The following is a 22,083-nucleotide window of genomic DNA, read 5'->3' as shown; positions in this document are numbered from 1 at the left end:
CGGTCTAAAGACTGTTTAATCTGTGACTGAGATTGAGTGCTTAAGAAGGAAAAAGAAAAACTGAGCAATTGTGTGATAGATTTCTCATTTCTGTGTTGAAATTATTCGTTGAAATCCAACTTGTGATTCAATAGATATTGCAAATATTACTCCAATATATACCATGTAAGCACTGCACCTTTTTTTACCATAAATGGTCTTACCAAAATGAACACTGTTTTCAGATAATGATTGTTAACTAGAATTAGGAAAAAATAAACATGGTCCTTGGATCTGTAGTGCCTTCCTCCAAAAAAATAAGAAAGGAAAAGCCATGTTCCAAAGAGAATGTAGCATTGACTTTTGAGTTAGGCAGTTGAAGGGGAGAGGAAAGAAGGGAAGTAAAGGAGAGCCATTTGACATTTCCTGTTGATAGGCCAGGTATTAAAGAATCTATTAATAACTAATACCAACAGTTGATTTGATCTCCTTGGAAAAGCCAAAAGAAAGACATAATCCCTTTCTTTCTGCTTGAGAGTTAATAAAAAAATAATGCAAAAGTAATCATTGGCAAATTAAAGAATGGTATGTACTTAGTTAATTTTTTCTCCAAGAAAGGAAAATCGTAAAGTTAAGGGCATGTTGTAGATATGAACAGTGTTCTTTTAATAACGAAAGTAGTTTCCTCTGTTTTTGCTATAAAAGAGATAATATAATGTCCTGATTAGTGCCATTGGCATGCGATGGCTCCACGTGGCCAGTTGTGAACCTCATGCTTGAGAATCTTAGTAAAAGCTTGCAAAGCAGCTTCATGTAACTGTTGCAACAGGCAGCATGGCAGGCACTCACTTTAACTGAAGCCCCTCACTTTCCTCACATAAAATTCATATACATTTTTTTCCTTCTTTTGGTAGCTACTTTTGTTAGTATGCCTTTTTTCTTCTTCAAGGGGTGTTAACAAAAAAGAAGCTGCAAAACGAAAAGCTACATTTTCCATGGATTTAGGGTGCAAGAGGTATGTGGATCTCCATAGATCAGGCTTTTTTCTCACACGGGTATTTCTCAATTTTCATGGTTTTTTCTTTCTTTTTTTTGGGTTATAACTTCTTCAGTTCAACTCTTGCTTCTTTCTTAAATCTGCATTTGTCTGAACATAATATGGTCTTCTTTTGCTAATTTTCCTCAGGTTTTTCTATGTTATACTCATAACTTTGCTTGATTTCTTTCTGAATTTTTTTACTTATAAATTTTACTGCCTTATTGTGGTGCAGTTAACTTATGTAGTGGATAACTGTTTTTCTTGTACATATGAAGTAGATAATTTGTTATCTCCCTTCCCCTCTCTTTCGCATGCTTATCTCAATGCATTGAATCTTTTCATCTGTGAGGCAGGCCAAGTTTGAATCATATTAGGAAGATATCTTCCATGAACATAAGAAGTTGGCCTCTGTGATTTTCTTATATGTTCATGTTTCTTAGTTTTTTTTTCCTCTTATGTTCAATACATGGAGAGTTTCAAGTAATTCAGTCATCAAACTTGATATTTTTGTGGGGAAGTAGATATCAGGTTGTTCTTTTGGAAACATTTACAGAATGGACTGGTTTCGGCTGCAATTGTTCAAGTTATTACAGGATTGAGTTTCAAGGGAAGCCATTTTATGTTAAAAATGCTAAGGTTAACTCCCACCAATCTTGTGACAAATGTAAATAACAAATAAACGGCATCAAAAGTGTTCATAGTTCCATGAACCTGCTTTCTTAGTAGTAACAAATGCCTGGTCAATCAACCACATGCAGTTTTTACTTGAACGAATGATCCCTTATCAGAAACTAAATATAAACTTAATGATAGACAAACATCACAACTTATATCTATTTTTGAGCAAAATATTTTAGAGTAGAGGACCATATCTTGTTTTTGGGTATTTGTTGAACTCTTTGTACCATTTCAGTAGAATTCTTTTCTATGCGGTTGTGAGGATAAGAGGTTAGTCACTAGCAGCATCTTAATATCATTATCACTATCATTTTCGTTATTGTTCTTTGCTAATAGTGTGTCCGGAATCACACTGCTTTGGAGCTCATACATGCATGGATTAAGTGGTGGAAATGCTAGGGAATGCATAGAAGAAAAGGAATATGTTGATTAAAATGCAAATTTATAGGCAAAAGGACTTGAATTTTGTTACTGTGAGAACTGTAAACATTATCCTGCAGAATGCTTCCAACTGCTGGGCAAAATTACAATTTTCTATCTCCACTTCATCTTCAAATTGTCAAGCTTTTTGACTAGCATTCAGCTACTAGAATGAAATCAGAATGCTTTAGTTGGATTTTCATGATAGAATTGCATTTGATTTAGATTTTCTTCTCGATGCTCCGTATCCTCGTTGCATCAAGATGTTTTGCAATAACTCCAATAACTTTCTTAATTAGGTTGCATATTCATGGTGGCTTACTTGCTATTTTATTAGACCAAACTACTAATTAACCTGCTATGTTCCTGATAACATTAGCTTTCATCAATGCATTTGAAAATTTGGTGCAGCTTGTCCTTTTAGCAGCATATATATTTATTTAAATGAAATTCAGGTGGTGGTGGTGGTGGAGGAATGCATGAAGTTATGACATTATCTTGCAGTACTAATGTCCTATATGGAGTAGAATAGAGAATCAGATGATTGCCAACATAGCAAAAATTAGTCTTTTCTGCATAATATCTTGCCTTGGCTTGGTGCCTCTGATTCTAGATAACAATAACATTACTCTTCCTTCCTGTTGACTAGTGATGCATAATGTCGATAAAGAGTGTCATGTTTTAATAACATTTAAGCCATGCGCATTTCCATATAATATCTTCTGTAAGATGATGCCCTTTTGATAAATGAATTTCCATATAATATCTTCTCTTCTTCATTCTTGAATTATATATGGCCCCTGACGTTTCTGAATGCAAATTAAAGAGAATTTCATGTTTTGGTTCTATGAGATCCAATTCAAGTTTCAAGTAGTATTAATGCTGCTAGAAATTTCATTGAACAATTTTCTCATATAACTCTCTCAAATTCTAACACACCTTTTTTTTGGAGAATGCATGTGAATGAATGGTGAATATTATGTTCTTTTGGAAACCATTCTATAAGTTATCACCATAAAGAAGACCTGACACTTAACTTCCATGCGATTTCAGGATTGCAAACTGAAGGGATCATCCAACAAAAATGAACATGGAGAATGAGAACATAGAACCAGTGACTGATTTAGGACTTGCGCTGGGGTATTCCAGTTACAGCATTCAGAGAAGATTAAGCAATGATCTCGGTGCAGGTGCAAATGCAGCTTCAAGGATTGACATGACATTTGTGACCACCGACCCCCTGTCAGAATTAGTTTGGTCTCCACACAATGGTCCCAGTCTCAAATGTACTGACTGCTGCTTTTCTGATAAGAAACAATCCCTTGTTTGGGGTGCAGGACCAAGCAATGTGATTCTTTCACCACAACAAATTAATACATCTTCAAGGTCAAGTGATGACAAGCCTATAGATGAAGAAAATCTCAATACATCCATATCCACGTCTCATGATATGAATACTAAAGTTGCCCATATAGATAATTCAGACAAATCTGTTAGGGATAATGATGGCATCAGGTTGTGTCATGAGCAGCAGACAGACAATGATAATTCTTTGCAAGGCATGTTAAGTTTTTACAGACTTTGTTTATTTTTATATCGTATCTGTCTCTTCCCTTTGCCCTAACATGGCCAAGAAAGGAGTGCAGGAACTGCTGGCTTTCTGGAGGAGATAAGCACAAAGGGAGGAGAACCTCAGCAAAATCTTATGGAAAAGAATGATCTAGTAGATTCTAAAGGAGCATATGTCTGTTGTCCAAACAATAGCCAAGTGGCTGAAATAGCTGAGGCAATGGAAAACAATTTTCCAAGTTCACCAGGTGCTTGATGATGCTATCTTTTTCACTTCTTTTAGTACCTTGAGAAAGTACTATGTCCTAGAAAGTCTCACAGCTTATGGTTTGTATGATATACTATTAAAGGGTGTTGAATTGATATATATTCTGGAACAGGATTATAAAAATCCTATGCTTACCATGAGTCTTTAGAAAACTCTGGAGTGGTTCTTATACATTTGCTAAACCCCAGCTATAAAGCACTCTATATCGATGTTCTTGCTTCTTTTTGTCTTTGCTAAAGCAATGATTTATTGTTCCTTTCTTTAGTTTAAGATCCATTTTCTTTAATTCTTTTTCCACATCACACTTGACATGTTACCACGAGTGCTTCGCAAAACACTGGAGCAGTTTCTGTACTTTTGCTAAACAAAATATACACAGCATTCTAACTTTCTATTCTTGCTTATTTTTGCCTTTGCTAAAGAAATGATATATTTTTTACTTTCTTTAGTTGAAGAGGATTGATCTTTTACTGTTTCCCCCTCGTGCTTGAACAGATGAAAGAAAACCTGATGTGGCACAAATTGAATCTTCATTCAACTATCTTGAAGCCAGAGATGTTGGCAGTGGGACTCAGTTGTCAAGAATGGAGATGGTCTTGGCATCTGAAGTTCATACTTATAAAAAATGCGAAGCACTTGCACCTCCAGAGGAACATCTGACATCCCCTGGTAGAAAACAAGAGAAATCAGCTTCTTTAATGGAAAAAAAAGGAAAAAGAAAGATGAAGGGGGGCATTTCTTCTAGTCTTTGGCCTTTGGAAAAACTTGAGGCAACTGCTGAAAATGATTTGCCGACTCTGATAGGTGATAATGTATGTGTTGCAACAAGCAAAATTTCAGGTTCAGAATCGGCTTCTGAAGTTGAAAAGAACTTTCAGCACCATAAGGGGATACCTCCAAAGAAGATGTCTACTGATAAACACTCTCCAACCAACAGCAGAATCCATAGATTTAGTAGAAAAGGAAAGGAAAAAGTTTTATCTGATGGAGATGTTAAAGGAATGATGTCAAAAGAGGAGGATGACAGCCATGAGAGTGTTGAAAGTTGTAACAGCACTGGATTATTCTCTACAGGCAAAAAACGATGGGGCTTCGAGCAGGAGTTGATTGTGGGGAGCAAAATAGTGAAAAAGCAAATTGATGAAAGTCCTTGCTCCTCATCATTTGTAAAACAAGATAGCTCCTTCATGAACTGGATATCAAACATGATGAAAGGATTTTCGAAATCAAAAGATGAGACACCACCTTTGGCGCTTACTGTTGCAAATCCTAAACAGTCGCATGAGGGTCCTGATAAGAATCTTGATGCAAACAATAAGAACCAAGATCCTGGATGCAGAAATATTGGGTTTCAATCTATTTTCCAGTCAATATATTCTCCAAAGACTAAGGTCCTAGGAGCAACAACACAAAATGAAAATTATCAAACAGGACTTGAGCCGACTGACAAGATTTGTGACATTGATGCTACTCCAATCGCCTGTCACGGAGAAAATTTTAACTTCCGCAAAGTATTTCTGCTATCAAATGAAAGGTTCAAAGAACCAATTTCTGGTGGCAGAGCAGGTCAATCAACCCAGCCAAAGATTTCATCCATGAATTTTTCTCCCATTAAGAGAAGTAGTGAGGGCAATTCTGCAGAGAATAAGAATTCATTCAACTTGGCAGTAGGAATGGAGAAAGATAGAGCAAGCTCCAGTTCTTCTTTGGGTAAACGTAAGGCAATCAACCCTGAGAACATTGATTCTGACCCACCATCTGAAAGAAAGACAGTTCATAGCATTGGTTACAAAAGCAACCTTCTTGGGAGCTTGTGGATAACTCGGTTTACTCCAAAGTCTTCTAGCTCCTTGTTAAACCAGGATACCGCTGGGCCTGCTGAGTGCTTGAGTGACTGCATGAAGCTTATCCCTTGCTCCCAGAACAATTTTAATGCTTCTAGCAACCTCAAGATTATGGAGGCTAGTCAGAAATGTGCTGAAAAGCCACTAACCAGTTCTGGTAAAGAATTACCGAATTGTGCTACTGAAATTGAGGCATCCATTGGTTTCAATAAAATTACAGTCCAAAATGACCAGAAATCCAAATATAAAGTGAGCACCATTTTACCATCCCCTAGATTAAAAGATTCAGAGGCAATGGCTTCTCTTTTTGCTAGGAGATTAGATGCCCTCAAACACATCATGCCTTCTGGTGTATCAGATAGTACAGCTTCTTCAACTATTACCTGTTTCTTTTGTGGAAGAAAAGGCCATCATTTGCAATATTGTCCAGAGATAACAGATAATGAGATTGAAGATCTTCTAAGGAATATGAAGTCATCTAGTAGATTGGAAGAATTACCTTGTGTGTGCATTAGATGCTTTGAACTTAATCATTGGGCTGTTGCATGCCCTAATACATCCTCAAGAGGTCAACATCAATCAGCGCATAGGGCTTCTTTGGCTAATCTCTGTAAACTGCATTGTTATGCAAGATTTGAAGAGCATAAAAGACTTTTAGATGACAATGAAGATGCTATTGCTTCACCTACAGTTTGCGATGGGGTTGATACTGGAAAAGGCCCCGGTACTGATTACGGGGTTACTGCAGAAAAAGTGAGATCAAACACCAATGTGAATAAGAAATATGTAGCTTACAGTTCCAAGGAAATTGAGTTGAAAGAAAACCAGATCACACCTTGGGGTAATTTCATCAATCAGCAGGTTTCAGGTATGCCGAAGGCAATCTTCAGTGCTGTTAGGATGCTTCGTTTGTCACGGACAGATATCCTAAAGTAAGTAGACCATCATTTTCATTGGTAAATTTATGTTCTTAACTATTGCTATGAAAGGAATCTTGCTTTAAGGTAGCGGTCACAGATTCAATCTAAAGGACAAATGGTTGTAAAATCAGAAGTTCTTCTCCAGTTTGTTTCTCATTCTGGCTGATGACATCAGGAAAATAGGAAGACCATGGGGACACTAAATTGCATAAATTTAAAGGCATCTCCGTTCTTTCCTATGCATGTTTTGAGCCATAAAAGCTTGAGTGTGAAGCATCCATAAGAGTGCAACCGAAAATGATTCATTGAGGGGGGGTTGTATGTTGCTAAAAGTCTTTTATGTTACTTCAAATTTAAAACTACTTCATTTGAATATTTAATGTTATGTGGACATCAGGTGGACGAATTCGCAAATATCAATCTCACATCTTGAAGGTTTTTTCCTGCGTTTGCGGCTTGGAAAGTGGGAAGAAGGATTAGGGGGAACTGGATATTATGTTGCCTGCATAACTGGTATGACACTATGAGTAGAGTATGATTTTTAATGCTTGTTGTCAAATCTGTTGCATTTTCAAGTTAGTGCCTCATTTAGATGCACTTATTGATGCCTAAGTTATGTATCCTCATTTTCTCTTTTATCTTTTATGTATTCATTTTCCTTCTTCTAAATGCACAGGGGCACACAGACAGAGTATACAGCGAAATTCCAAGAGTTCTGTTTCTGTTAGTGTCGGGGGGATCAAATGCTTGGTTGAGAGCCAATACATCTCCAACCACGATTTTCTTGAGGTAAAAAGCTTACCTCATTTTCTACCTCCTATTCAACTGCTCATTTTGTGTTTCTTTCAATATAAGCCATGAGATTTTGTTTTTCCTGTACCATGATTTAGTCATCAGTGACAAGGGAGTCACTAGCATTCAATTTGATGTAGTTCTAGTCACTTTTGCCGGAGAAATTTTTTACGATTAGACTTTCACAGGCAATGCAGACATGTCAAGACATTCCAGATCTTCAAAATTATAGTCATAAGCATTCATACCTGCTTGTTGTGAATTTGAGTTATGATTGGCCTCTTCTAAAGGAGAGTGAAAGGTCTTTCACACCTGATTTGCATTTCTGGATATTGTTATCATTTTGAGTAGCTCTTAGCAGCCACTGAAATTCCATTCCTGATAACAACAGTAGTCAAGAGCTTCAATTAGCATTACTCTTAAGACGACAATCAATTTTTAGATTATTAGCCTAATGACAGATTAAAACCCCAACTTCCTAGGGAGATTATGTAAGTTGAAGGATTCTGATCGGACAAAACCCCATTCCAACTCACATTTGGCATTGCATATATTGCTCCAGGAAGCAGTCTAACCATCTTATTGCCTTTCACAGGATGAGCTTATGGCATGGTGGAGTGCAACCACAAGGAGTGGTGGCAAGATTCCATCCGAAGAAGAATTGACATCAAAAGTTAAAGAGAGAAGAATGTTAGGCTTTTAGGCACCCCTTTTTGTCTTTTTAATAGTTTCAGCTGTTGATATGCGTTACCTTTGTCTGCACCATATCAAGGTAGCTATGTTTTCTATTTCATACAAATTTTTTATTTTTTGCAATCACTTTCGTTTTTTCTCTCCTTTTTGGAGTCTTTGGACCACCATTTTTCTGCACTTGTACGTAACTTCACCACTTCAAGCTCTAGAATATAGGAGTGCTAGGATCAGAATCTGAGATTTTCCTTCTTTTTTATCACCTTTGGTGAGGATCTTATAATTTTAAGTCAACGGGGAAGATGTTCTTTCACATTTGGTCCACCAGCAAAATCCACTGGCAAGAATCATAGAATGCTATTGTCACGGTATAATCTCACGTGAAAATATTCGTGCTTGAAAAAGTCTTGAGAGGATTATAGCAACTCTCCATAATCCAAAGTTATCCCTTTCACACATACTTCCAGCTTTTATGGCTAATCAGCAACTGTTACCTCCATCGGAGGGTCAAGAAGGTCTGAGGATGAATTGTATCCTTACCTCCTAAACTAGTCAAAATGGTTAGATATCTTACCCTGGCTGCTTACGAGCTGGGCTATATACTTAGCTGAGAAAACTATGCCACAGGCCGGTCAATGGCTTTTCAGAAAGCTTTAAACGAGCATCTAAAAGATCTGCAACCCCTACTTATTAAGTTCGATCAGATGATAAAGCTAACACTTACGCTAAGGTTCTTGTGATTAATTAAACTATACAAAGCACTTGCAAGCAATGGTACTATTTCTTCTTCTTTTGACAGGGGATAACACTAACTTAAACAAAATACCTACAACTTTCATCCAAAAATGCTCAATAGTTCAGTCAATACTGAACAAAGTTTAGTTTAAGAGAATTTAATGCCATATGAAACCTTTTTGTGCTGCCAAACCTGCCAGTGCTAAACATTTGTTAGAAGGAGAACCTGGCAATTTCTTCGTCTTCATCCTCGTCTATTAGATCTTCCTCTTCTTCAGTGAACCTCTCATAGTCATCATCTTCCTCTTCTTGTTCTTCTAATTCGTCTTCTGGATCCATCGTCGTCCTTCTTCCATCTTTGTCCTTCAAACCGGTACTCAAGACAACAGTTTCACCCCTGGATTGTTCCATATCCCTCCTCAACTTATCCATGCTCTCTTTCCTGCGTTCTTCCTCTAGACGTTGTTTTTCTGCTCGTCTCTTGTCAAGATCAGCCCTATAGAAACAAGGGTAAGCAGATGAAAACAAATTTTAGTTAATATTATACCATAAAACACCCCAATCAGTTTTGATAAATTAAAAGACAGGGAAGCATCAAGGCAATACTTATAATTTTCCATATATTCCTCTGCACTAGCTTCAATAGCTTTAAAGAATTCATCCATTCCAGCCCCGGAAATTGCAGACACTCCAACAGATCGTAAATTCTTATAAAATTCATCAAGAGAGAGGGAGAGGCTCTGAGTTAGAGTTGACGAGTATGAAGTATCTGAACTTATTGCTGCTTGAAATGCCTCAAAATCTTCCATCCACTGCACAAATCATTTGGTTTCCTTTTTCAAAACAATAACATGGTAACAAAGCTATATTGCATCCCAACAGGAAAGGCTACAAGTGAATAAAACTTTGGAACCTGAACAAATGGGTAAAAACAAGAATAGGGAAGACTACTACATCATAATTCAACAATCATATCAAAATATGTAACTCAACATCACTCTAACATTGATCATCCTGAAAAGCTAAAAGTTTTGAACTCTCCCAAATGTGGGTCATTTTGGAATTGGAGCAAGAGAGTGTGTGAAATCTATCTACTACAAAAGTTCGATCACCAATAGGATGGTTGTACATCAATCATGTGTGCACAGATGTCCTTCAAAATAAGTAACATATGCATCTTTCATAACGCATAGAAGATAGTATATTACATACATATTGCACATGTGCATGCAGAGGAAAGAGAAACAAGCATAGGAAAAGCAATTTAAACAACAAGAAAAAGGTGGGAAAAAAGGACTCACATCAAAGAGTCTATTCCTTCGTCATATATAAACCGAACAAGAAAAAAGAAAACGACAAATATCTAATAAAACTTAAAATTCAAGATCGAATGCGATCAGCTTGCTAAAATTAAAGCAACAAGGAAAGATTATCACCACATAAGCCTGCAAAATTTGGTAACTCCTTGATACTATCATTTGGCAGCTTGACAATTACCCTACCATGGCTCATTACAGCAGATCAAGCCTCAGATTCTTAGCATGTGTTTATAGTGATAAGAAGAACATTATGACATTGAATACTAAATATAGTAGTAATGATAAGGCAGCAAGGGAACGAAATGGAAGAATGCCACAAACTTGGAAAGGAAAAGAGAGGGGAAAAAAGTGGTGGGTTTAGGTATCAAGTGCAAGCCAAGTAGGCCTCAGCCCCAAAGCAACCAGCAGTCATGTTTTCTTTTGGGTAAAATACCCAAACCTCTTTAAGTTTTAACCAAAATTCCACACGAGTCCATTAATTTTCGAAATGGACAATGAGATCCAAAAATACAAACACCGTTAACGGAAAATATCAAAAGACTAAAATACCCTTTCTTCTTTCTCTTTTTTTTTTTTCTCTCAAACAATGTGGCCGGCCAGCAGTGCTCCCATTCACCGTCCAACCACCCCATGGCAAGCACTCCCCAAGGGAGGGGAGCACCAATCTAGGGCTCCTCAGGGGAGGGGAGCACCCTTGGGAACACCGATCCAGTGCTCCCCTCCCTTGGGGAGCACCGTCAACCGTGGGTGGCTTGAAAGGTTTTTTTTTTTTTTTGGCAAAAGAGAAAAATTTTAAAACTGAAAAATTATAATTTATATAGTGATCATTTTTAAAATTAATGAAAGGTAAAATTGTCCTTTCAATTTTGTCATGTCATCAAACTAATGGAAACATTAATAGTTGACAAACAGTTGGACTTATGTGTCCAATGGAAAATATTTTTTTGAGACGGATTGTCTATTTTAAAAACTAATGGACCCACATAGAATTATAGCTAAAAGTTAGGGAGCTTAGGGTATTTTACCCTTTTCTTTTTCATACGTCAACTCCAACACCTCGGTTATTCCTCAATCCTTTAGATATTTATAACCTTATGTTCAGGATAAACCACTACTAAATGATTGAAAATATATTACCCAAATCCAAAAGAAAATAGTTGCATCTAAAAGGGAACTTAATCATACCTCTAAAGCAAACTGATGTTGTGCAACATCAGTCTTGTTGAATGCTAATACAAGAGGCAACCGTGACTTGTAAAGGATGCTACAAGCATAAAGCATGTTGCTCATAAAGGTAACTGGACTTGCTGAACGAGGTGTATCCACTACATAAGTGACTACAGTAGGAAAAGTTGAAGCAAATGCTTCTGTAATGATAGCTCCTGAAGCAGACCAAGTAAATATCTCAATCTGCCCAGGAGTATCCACAAGAACATAGTCAAGTTGATCTGCTCGCCTCTCAATCACTGAAATAACCTGAGATTGGATTTTTGCAGAGTCATTCGCATGAAATTACACATGAAAACTTTCAAGAGCACAAAAGATGTAAGAATATAACAAGCACATCAATAGAAAGAATAAAGAAGATAACAGCAACTACAACTCTGTATGCACATGCAAGCACCATTATAGATTAAAATTTAAGAAGCATACACTATGAGACAAAGCCAGCCATTTGCCAGTTTCAACATTTTGGATCTAAAGAGGTTACTTTGGGACACATAATCGATGGGGATAGCTCTTCAGAGCCCTAAAAAGCTTAGCATTGTTATGACAAATTTTTTTCCGAATCTAATGCAGAAAATTCAGAAGACTTACCTCATCAAACTTGGTGGCAAACAAGTTGAGAGATGTAAGGATTCCTCCATTAGGTCCAAGATTGAACTGCTTCATCACTTCTTTGTATTTAACCGTGTCTCTTATATCAATGTTAGCACCAAATGGAAGGGTCATTACAGCAGGGTCAAGGTTCATCACATAACCCCTAATATTCGAAGCTTGAGTGTGGCAAACCAGCCTATGAAGGAATGTTGTCTTCCCACTCCCTAATCAAATCAAACAGCATATAACAACATTCAAGTTCACCAAAAAAAACTTACTAATAACTTGAATTTCAATTAGAGCCCTAATATGCAACATATAAAAAAACATTAAAACCACCCCATTTGGGTTTCCTGGATTACCTGCCATCCCAACAACAATAATAATAACTGGTTTTCTCTTGAAACCGCTTGAAGATGACTCAATGTTTAATTTGTCCATAGAATCAGCAAGCTTCTCTTTTTCATCAGTGTCTCCCTACATATTGAAATCCAGTAACCGAATAGTAATTACAGGAACAACCCAACAATAAAAAAATGATAAATCTTCTTTTGTCCTTTCAAATGCTTAAACTGAAATCAGTTATAAAAGGAAGACTTCCTTGGGTACCTTTGTTTCCAAGGATTCCTGGGAATCCATTTGCATTGAAGTGCCTTCCTCTGGGGCTTTAACATTTGATTTTTCCAACTCAGAACCAATTTCCATCTTCAATGAAACGTTAATTCTAAAAAAAAAAAAAACGAAAACCCAGAAAAAGTTTACGAGTATTACGATCAGAACAAGAAAAAAGAAAAAGAAATGGGAAGATAAACTGAAACCCAGAAAAGAAATAGGAAAAAAAAAGCGATTGTATAAAAGTTATGAAAACGAACCTCTTTGCTGGTGCTTCAAACACTTTCAAGTTCAAGGGTTTCCTGTCTGTGAGGGAAGTTCTTCATTTTTTTTTTTTTTCCCTATATAGAGAAAATGGGTGAAAGGCTGGAAACAAGGCCTAGGATATGTTCATGGGCTTTGGAGAGGGCCCATAAAGAAATTTTGGTGATCAAGGCCCAGAAAGAATGGATGGCCAACCCATAAGAATTGATGGACAGATTTAAACAACATATCTAAGAATTGATGGTCAATCCTTTCAAAGAAAGAAGCAAGCTGTTTTCTAATCACATCCAACAAGTACTTTGGATAGCTTAAAAAGGCACGCATCCGAATAAGTTAACTTTGTAAAGAAAATATAATAATTTGTCACAAAATAATATTTGAATAGATTTAATCTAATCTAAATCTGAATCATGTCAAGTATTTTAGAGTTGAGGTAAGTAAAATGGTCAATAATACGATCGGACAGATAAAAAAATCTTAAAAAATCTATAAATATGGATATTATATTTTTTCTCAGATTAACTTTTCGGACATTTAATTTAATATTTTGATGTAAAAAATAATTTTCTCATTTCTCTTGTGCATTATATAAATCTCATCTTTCTTATGGACTCTTGGTTCATATAATTTGAAGATGATAAATTTATTCTGATAATTATATGAAAACTCCTTTCCTAAATATATTCCTAGTTCAATTAATTTTATGTATTTCATTTAAAAAAAAAACATTGCAATTCAAATCTAAGCCTATCATAGTTCTAGCCTAAGTTACATCAGCTCATATGAAACCTATGAGCTTTTAAAGTAAATTTAAAACAGAAATAAGAAAAACCTACAAAAAAAAAATAGAACAACACCAAAGATCACCAGTCTCACATTTCTTATCATCCTTACCTTAAACATTTAGAAGAAAAAATCCATTAACAATTTAAGACACACAAATTAATGTTTCAAACAATTAAATTAATTTAGATTTGATTAATTAAACGTATAATCACATCCATTAATTAATTCAACAATGCGATAATGAGTTAATGACATCGTATATAGAACGCAAATTTTCTGCAACGATTTCCTCACCGTGATAAACTGTAATTAAATTCAACTTGAAAAGACTTCTGTTTTAGGTATTGTTCCTTAAGTGCATGTGTTTTAATGCTTTATTTGCGCTTTAAAGATTAATTTGGAGCAATTAAATTTATAATCTAATTAAAAAATAGAATATTAGAATTTAGATATAATTACTTAACATATAATTTAAGATTTAGAGTTTAAGGCTTAAGGTTTAAGTCGTGCTTATATGAATAGATAAAAGAAAAATACTAGACTTATGCATCTTAATCCAATTATTTTTTAATTAAACTTAATTGTGGATCTTAATTAGGTATGTTAATCCAGTAATTAAGTACTCCTTAATTATATTCTTAAAATTTTGTCTTTTCCTAGGCTATTATTGCTTGATTTTGTCTTCATAACGTTCAATAGTGTGGACTTTGACATGTCCTTGAAAACTAGATGAGTAGGCTAAAATTTAGGGTAGGTTTGGTTCCCAAGAAGGAATAGAGAGGAAATAGAGTTATTCTTTAAGAATGTAATAAAAGAGAAATATTTATTATATAATTTAGTTTATAAGAATTGAATAGGGTAGAAATTATTATTATAATTAGTTAACAAGAATAATTTTAAAAATAATTAAAAAATAAATAGTAAATGATAAAAATATTTTTTATTAATATTAAAAAAATTATTTTGTTAAAAGATAAAAATATTATAAGTAATAAAATCAAAATACCTTTTATTATAATTAAATAATATTTTCATCAAAATACAAAATATATTTTTATCATAATTTAATAATATCTTGTATTTGAAGATAATTAAACCTTTTATTATAATTAAATAATATTTAATATTATAAGACAAAGTATATTCTTCATTAAATTTAAATAATACTAAATAATATTTTTGTTACATTTATTACATTCAAATAATAATATTAAATAATATTATTTATAATATATATTATAGTTAAATTGTAAAAATGTATTTTTAATATTATTTTATAAGATAATTTTTTAAATTAAAAAAGAGTATTTTTGTCTAATAACTTATTTTCTTATTCTCAACAATTCAAACTAGTTATTATCAAGAGCGATTTTAGCAATGACTATTCAAGCTTTTATTAAAATAATTATTTTAAATAATATATATTTTATTAAATTAAATACATTTTAAGAATGAGCATAGAGAAAGAATGATCGTTCCATTGGCCCCAATCAAATGTGAACTTTGACTTGTAAAACGTGATGACTAGACAAAGACTTAAATGTAAAACGTGCAAGAATTAATTGAATATTATAAAGATAGAGGCTGAGGGGACCAAAGTTATTCCTACCACATCTTTTATGCATTACTTTTTGAGGGCAATTTTGTTTGTCGGTAACATAATATAATGTAGTATATGATTAGACACTATAATAGTTCATCACTTGCAAATTGGTATTAAAATATTAATACTTTTACTTTCAGTGTCTAGTATGTTCGTACCATTTATTTTCAATTTTGCTGAATTTGGAAATGAATTAATCGTGGAAAATATGTATAATATGCACACAAACTGGTCAATAAAAAAAAATTTCTATTGTAAACATTATTTATTTGTGAAATTAGGGTTAAATTTTGTCACAGTATTAAAATTCAATGTTGAAGTTTATCAATATACTATAATTTTATTAATTTTTTTATCACTGTACTTTCAGTCTTTGTTAATTTTGAATAAAAAGTAATGGAATATTTTGTTAACGCAAGTGACAAATTTCGTTACTATCCTTTCAATTTGATTGATTTTTGGATAAAAAGTAATGAAATTAAAAAAATTAATATATTGTTAATAAGTGATAAATTTCCATTAATTCGATTATTTTTATCCAAAAACATAAAAAAATATAAAAATATAGTGACAAAATTCAATCAAATCTAAATATAGTAGCAAAATTTAACATTAACTCATATAAAAATCTGGCCTTAATCCCTTTATATTTAGTGTTTATCACTAAAGTTTTCATTCTATTTGTAGCAAAATTGAACATAAAAACAAATACAATTGATAAATTACTATTTAATATAAAAACCTGTAGTTTTTTTTTTTTTTTTTGCTTTTCATTTTGAGAGATGAAAATAATTATTGCAAACATCCAAATGATGGGACTATCAAAATTATTGGGTAAAATCATGCATCGATTTTTCATTTTATTGTCTTATATAGTCTTAGTATAGCAGTTGCCATATTATAATATTAGCAAACAACATGCTTTACACGTTAATGCATAAAAAGATGATGGGTTTTCTTTTTAATCACGATCTGTAAATCGGAAACAAAACAGGAAAGCTTCTCTCTTGGTTCTGCAGCAGATTCCACGTGATATTAATTGCCCCTTTTTTTTTTTATTTCCATTTATGTTTCAGCCGCTGGAAGTGGGAATTTCATTTCCAGATTTCTCTTTCTATTGGCTTATCTTTTCCTCTTTAGTGTTTAAAGCTTCATATCCATCTCTCAACCAATCAAAGCCAACCCCAAATTTCATTTTAGCCAGTTCCCCAAGTTCCACCTGTGTTCATTCTCTGGGTATTTTCCAACGACAAGAACAAAGATGCATCTTGGTAAGCTAAGCTAATTAATTATTCTCTCGTTCTGATAGTGAAGTTTCCTGGTTTTGTAACTTTCTGTTAGATTCTCTGCAGAGCTTGGCCATGGCAAAGTCATCGTCACCAGCATCATTGCAGTTATCGGAGCCATCGCAGCAGCAGCAGCCGCCGCAAGTTACCACCGGCCAAAGAGTAAAGCTGTTAAAGATCAAAATATCATTCCACTGCTAGAGAGGACAGAGTCAGGCCGTGTTGGAAACCTGGAAAGATTCTCCCATTTTGTTGGTATATACTATATATTTAGCTTTAGTTTCCCAACTTTATGGGGGTTGCTTTGCTGATACAAAACAGATTTAACCCTTTTAGTTTCTTTTCCATAACAAGGTCTACAGAAATTATTTATCTTTTGATTTTGGGCTGCAGCTAGACAACTGGGATTTGCAGATGCAAACGAGTGTCCGCAGCTGTGCAGGTTGGCTCATAACTATCTGAAAAAATCCAAAGATTGTGAGGTTAGCATCTTCGAATATTTTGCTAATGAACCAGAAGCTGAGACTTTGTACGTCAAGCTGATGGAGGAGTTTGAGAGATGCATCCTCAGTTATTTTGCCTTCCATTGGAGCCAAGCTTCTCATATGATCAGCCAGGCATGAACCCAAATTTTTTGTGGAACAAATTAATCCCATGAGTTAATCTTCATTTGGCAATTGATTAATTAACGATTTAATTAATTTGATTTGCAGGTTCTAAGCGTTGAATCTGACAAGAAAACAAAGCTAAAGGACTTTGTAATGGCAGCTACAAGGTTGGTTATCAATTTCATTCCCATTAGCCTTCACAATATATATTTTAATTAATATTATTGTCTTTAAATAATATTCCTCATAATTATTACTGGCTGCTTTATCATCTCTAAAATAGCAACCCACCTAACCAAATTGAAATTAAATATTCCCATCAACCTCTTCATTATCCTTTTGTCCCTCTCCTTCAAAACTTATTAGAATATAATATTATTCTTTAGTATATTATATTAATTGGAGACAGAACAGCTAATTTGTTTTTCTTTTCACTAGTCAAAATCTGTACCCACTAGCCACGCAAGGGGCCGGGTATTAAATTACTACAATATATATATATATATATATGACAATAATTTATTTTTTTAATCTTTGGGCCAACAAATTGTGATATTAATAATCATAAGGATATGGAGTATAATTAACAAGTTAGTGATAAATTAGTAGGTTAGTAAGGAACTAACCATATGTAGTTAGGTATCATAACCACATCTGATTATTCTTGTGGGTTAGATATCTTAAGTTAAAAATAGAGAAAATTGTGAGACATAATTTTTTTTATAAGTTTAATTTAAAAATATTATTTATTATAATTTTAATTATTTTTGATCAATTTTTGACATGATTTAACAACAATACGTTTTAAATAATTTCAGACAAATTAAAATAGTTTCGATTATTTCTATTCCGTCATCTAGATAAAAATTTTAAACTTAAATATTGATTTCTCTCTCTTATCAAATATTGTCTATTTTGTCATCTAAATTTTTTTTGCTATCCCAAAGAGCAGAGATGACATCAAGGTATGTAGGGGTTGAAATTGATTAGATATATGTGTAAATTAGAACAATGTATGATCTTGATAACTTAAACATTACTAGTTATTAGACATCGTGTCACTAATTTTTAGGTATTGTGAGATTGATTTTTAAATATTGTGTGACTTAATCGTTGTATTTTTTATTTTTAAGTATTACATGATTGATTTTTAGGTATTACGTGACTAAGTTGTAAGCATTGTGTGATTGATTTTTAAGCAATGTTTAAAAACTAGTCACGCAATGTTCATCAACCAGTCATGCAATGTCATATCAACTAGTTACGTAATATCTAAAAATCAGTTACGTAATATTTAAAAACTAGTTACGTAATATCTAAAAATCAGTTACGTAATACTTAAAAACTAGTCACATAATATCAAAAAACCAATTACGTAATATTTAAAAACCACAAAAACTGTTAAATTTCATTTAACAAAATTAATAACTTCAAACAATACACTATATTCCATTTAACAATATAATCAACGAATATGACTACTTAACGAAGAATGTTCAAAATGTTCAAAGGTTTTTCTTCATATATCAAAAATTACTTCAAAATACTTAAAATACTCAAAACGCTCAAAAGTTTTTTTTCGTGTATCAAAAATTATTCAAAAATGCTCAAAATACTTAAAAGTTTTTCTTTATAGTAAGAAATACTTTAAAGATGAATGAACTTGTGAGGAAAGTTCAAAGGATATGAATCGATTTGAAGCGCAGATTTAAACATATAGATCGATTTCATTAAAGGTAATTTTATTTAAAATTAATTTTTGTTAACTAAAAATAATTAAAATTATAAAAAGAATTATTTTAAAAAATATCTTATTTATGAAAAATGTTTTTAAAAGGAACCCTTAAAAATGTGTTTATTCACATTATTTGCTTCATTTGATAGCTACTTTTGCCATTTTAACTACTACTGTGATATAGAATGAGTACAATTCAATGAAAAATTGGAATCATTACAGTACACAATTCCAAATAATTCATATTGAGGGAAATTTTATTAAAAAAATTTAGAAAAGTAATGTTTATTGAGCAGTGTTGTCAGAAGAGTACGATCATGGGACAAATAGGGATGACAAGTCAAACTAAAACACGACTTTGCGGCTAGCAAATTCAGGTTTCCATGGCTGGCTAAGACCCTACTTATCTTATTTGTCTCCTCTTGTAGGTGACATATTTATCTTGTCCTGGGCAGTTCACTGCCCAATCCAAAAATTAAGAAAAATTGCTGCAATTTATCAATTAATGCTAGTTTGGCAGATAGGATAAGCTTTTGAAGATTAATTAATTTAATGATCAATTTGTTTATTTTAGAAAATATTTTTGGATTGAAAATTTTGATTGGTTTTGGTTAGACAGAAGAGATTTGAGAGGGTGACCAAGGATTTAAAGGTGACTAGGGTGTTCTCGACGCTGGTGGAGGAGATGAAAGCTATGGAACGTGTCGATGACGAATCAAAATACACTGACGTAATGGCGCCGGTGGCCCACAGCCAGCGGAGCCCCATCCTGCTGCTCATGGGCGGTGGTATGGGGGCTGGCAAAAGCACTGTCCTCAAAGATATACTCAAAGAGTGAGTAGCATGATCAGCATTATTCAAATGATTGCGTGGCGTAATTTGGACCTAGTAAAAGAAAAACTAGCTAGAGATATTATAGTATGAAACAAGTTTGCCAAAGACTTTGATTGAACAAAATGGAGCTTCATTAAATAGAGATACTATACCAAGTATATTTGATGTTGTACATGGGGCATTGGCAGACCACTGTGGGCAGGAGCAGCAGCAAATGCGGTGGTGGTGGAGGCGGATGCATTCAAGGAAACAGATGTTATTTACAGAGCTCTTAGCTCTAGGGGTCACCACAATGATATGCTTCAAACAGCTGAACTGGTAAACATTCTCTCCAACTCTTCAAATTTTCTCTGTTTCCATTCCATTGATACTTTTAACATCAATTGTCAAAGTTACTTACGTTTGAAATGCGTAAACCAGGTTCACCAATCCTCCACTGATGCTGCATCGTCGTTGCTAGTAACAGCTTTGAATGAAGGTCGTGATGTGATCATGGATGGGACTTTATCATGGGAGCCGTTCGTCGAGCAGACAATTGCCATGGCTCGAAACGTTCACAAACACCGTTATAGGATGGGGGTTGGCTACAAGGTGGCCGAAGATGGCACCATTACCGAGAACTATTGGGAACAGGTCGAAGAAGAGGAGGAAAATCGACAACAAGAAAATGGTGAGACACACCGGAAACCATACAGGATAGAACTGGTTGGGGTGGTTTGTGATGCGTATCTAGCTGTTGTCAGAGGAATAAGGTAAATGACAGTTGCCAGTTTGAATACTTATCATCTCATTCAGAAGGAATTTGTTTCCAATTTTGGATTGGTTTGATTGGCTTATATGTTTGAAAATTGTTACACAGGAGGGCTATAATGGTGAAAAGAGCGGTGAGAGTAAATTCACAGTTAAAATCCCACAAAATGTTTGCAAATGTATTTCCAAGATACTGCCAACTTGTTGACAATGCCAGGCTTTATTGCACCAACGCTGTGGGAGGCCCCCCTAAGGTAAGAGCTTACTGATTAATGAGATAAAACTTCATGTGCTAGCATAGTTTAAAGAAATGATTACAATGTTTCTTTCACTTTGGATCTCATTATCGAGGTTATACCTGCAACCACTAAGGGATAAAGGAAGTAAAATGTAGTGAGACTTTAATACTTTACATGAAACTAAGAATTGTGAATGTTTTTGATAAACTCGGGCGCCTTGAACAAGGCCTGTTTACACTTTTCCTATCTCTTTCTTGTCTCGACATTGTCTGTTCTGCTAACGATTGAATTTTCATCAGTGAATTCTTCTTCGTAGAGTAATCTGTGTGTTTTCTCTTGCATGTAATTTGTAAACAAATGCAGTTGATAGCATGGAAAGATGGAGATAACCCGCTTCTGATAGATCCAGATGACATCAAATGCTTGTCAAATGTCAGCAGCTTGAACCCAGGAGCAGAATCTGTATACGAGCTTTACACAGAGCCAAGTCCAGTTCACGAGCCTGGCTCGGTTTGGAAAGACATTGTTTTCTCCCCTTCAAGACCCAACATTCAAGTGGAGCTAAGGACTTGCATTCAAAGAATCGAAAAATCCAACATCCAAACACAAGAATAAGATGAACATAATCCACCCCAGCAGGCTATATATGCATATCACCATTGACAAAAGCCTTGGATTTTTCTTTCAGCTCATGTCCAAAGATTTTCTTAAGGGATAAAATGGTTGTTTCTTTTTCTTTTTTGTTCTTCAGAGGAATTTTATCATGCGTGTGCATCTACCCATCAATTGAAGGTCTACTTACAATTATCCATGGATTTGTGCTCCTACTGGATTCAAAGCTATAAAACAGAAGAAGCTACGGAAATTCAACACATGCAAATTCATGTGAAGGAAATAAGTTTGGCCCAAAGGATTAAGGCATAACTTTGTGGTAACCCTACTTACCTTGGAATAAGAGGTTCAGAGTTTGAATGCCCTCTAGCCTTAAGCAATGATAACAATGAATGGATAAAGGGTTTTTTTTTTCTTTTTTATTTAAAAGAAAAAGAAATGTGAATTTATTTTTTGAGTAAGAGATAATAAAGTAAAGTAAACTCTCAAATATTGGCCAATTAAAGCGGTAGACTATCAAATGAGAAGTCATTTAGCTTAAGAGTTTGCATCAAGGGTATACGCATTAGGTTACAATTATAAATAAGAATATATATTAGAGCCAATAATGCCTTCTAGCTTATGTAATGATCAACAATGGATTGAGGTTATTTTTTTCTTTATTATTAAATTTTAAATAA

The 22,083-nt window shown here is 34.0% G+C and overlaps 3 protein-coding genes across 4 annotated transcripts; 2 read left to right on the top strand and 1 right to left on the bottom strand.

Moving 5' to 3' along the window:
- Positions 1–801: 801 nt before the first annotated feature.
- TZP (zinc knuckle (CCHC-type) family protein) lies at positions 802–8,512 on the top strand. Of its 2 annotated transcripts, none has more exons than XM_007034923.3 (7): positions 802–994; positions 3,170–3,675; positions 3,763–3,933; positions 4,449–6,729; positions 7,115–7,230; positions 7,394–7,506; positions 8,105–8,512. In XM_007034923.3, exons 2-7 carry the CDS (start codon positions 3,201–3,203, stop codon positions 8,210–8,212), a joined length of 3,264 nt encoding a protein of 1,087 aa, XP_007034985.3. In that variant the 5' UTR covers positions 802–994; positions 3,170–3,200; the 3' UTR covers positions 8,213–8,512. The 2 variants fall into 2 exon arrangements, with proteins under 2 accessions (XP_007034985.3, XP_007034984.3); XM_007034922.3 differs by having other exon boundaries at positions 802–1,034.
- Positions 8,513–8,919: 407 nt separating this feature from the next.
- QQT2 (P-loop containing nucleoside triphosphate hydrolases superfamily protein) lies at positions 8,920–13,023 on the bottom strand. Its single transcript, XM_007034920.3, has 7 exons — positions 12,947–13,023; positions 12,684–12,798; positions 12,437–12,551; positions 12,072–12,298; positions 11,439–11,729; positions 9,541–9,746; positions 8,920–9,430 (listed from the first exon to the last, which is right to left on the bottom strand). The coding sequence occupies exons 2-7, from the start codon at positions 12,777–12,779 to the stop codon at positions 9,148–9,150; spliced, it is 1,218 nt and encodes a 405-aa protein (XP_007034982.2). The 5' UTR covers positions 12,780–12,798; positions 12,947–13,023; the 3' UTR covers positions 8,920–9,147.
- Positions 13,024–16,268: 3,245 nt separating this feature from the next.
- Positions 16,269–21,598, top strand: LOC18603130 (P-loop containing nucleoside triphosphate hydrolases superfamily protein). Its single transcript, XM_018120117.2, has 9 exons — positions 16,269–16,610; positions 16,692–16,880; positions 17,019–17,242; positions 17,339–17,400; positions 19,584–19,802; positions 19,991–20,120; positions 20,223–20,554; positions 20,662–20,806; positions 21,155–21,598. Exons 1-9 carry the CDS (start codon positions 16,601–16,603, stop codon positions 21,404–21,406), a joined length of 1,563 nt encoding a protein of 520 aa, XP_017975606.2. The 5' UTR covers positions 16,269–16,600; the 3' UTR covers positions 21,407–21,598.
- The last annotated feature ends 485 nt before the right edge of the window (positions 21,599–22,083 follow it).

The sequence above is a fragment of the Theobroma cacao genome, chromosome 4, assembly GCF_053813885.1.
Source record: "Theobroma cacao isolate CCN51 chromosome 4, ASM5381388v1, whole genome shotgun sequence".
Classification (NCBI taxonomy): Eukaryota; Viridiplantae; Streptophyta; class Magnoliopsida; order Malvales; family Malvaceae; genus Theobroma; species Theobroma cacao.
The sequence above is the reverse complement of the archived record's forward strand: the minus strand, read 5'-3'. Positions and strand labels throughout refer to the sequence as shown.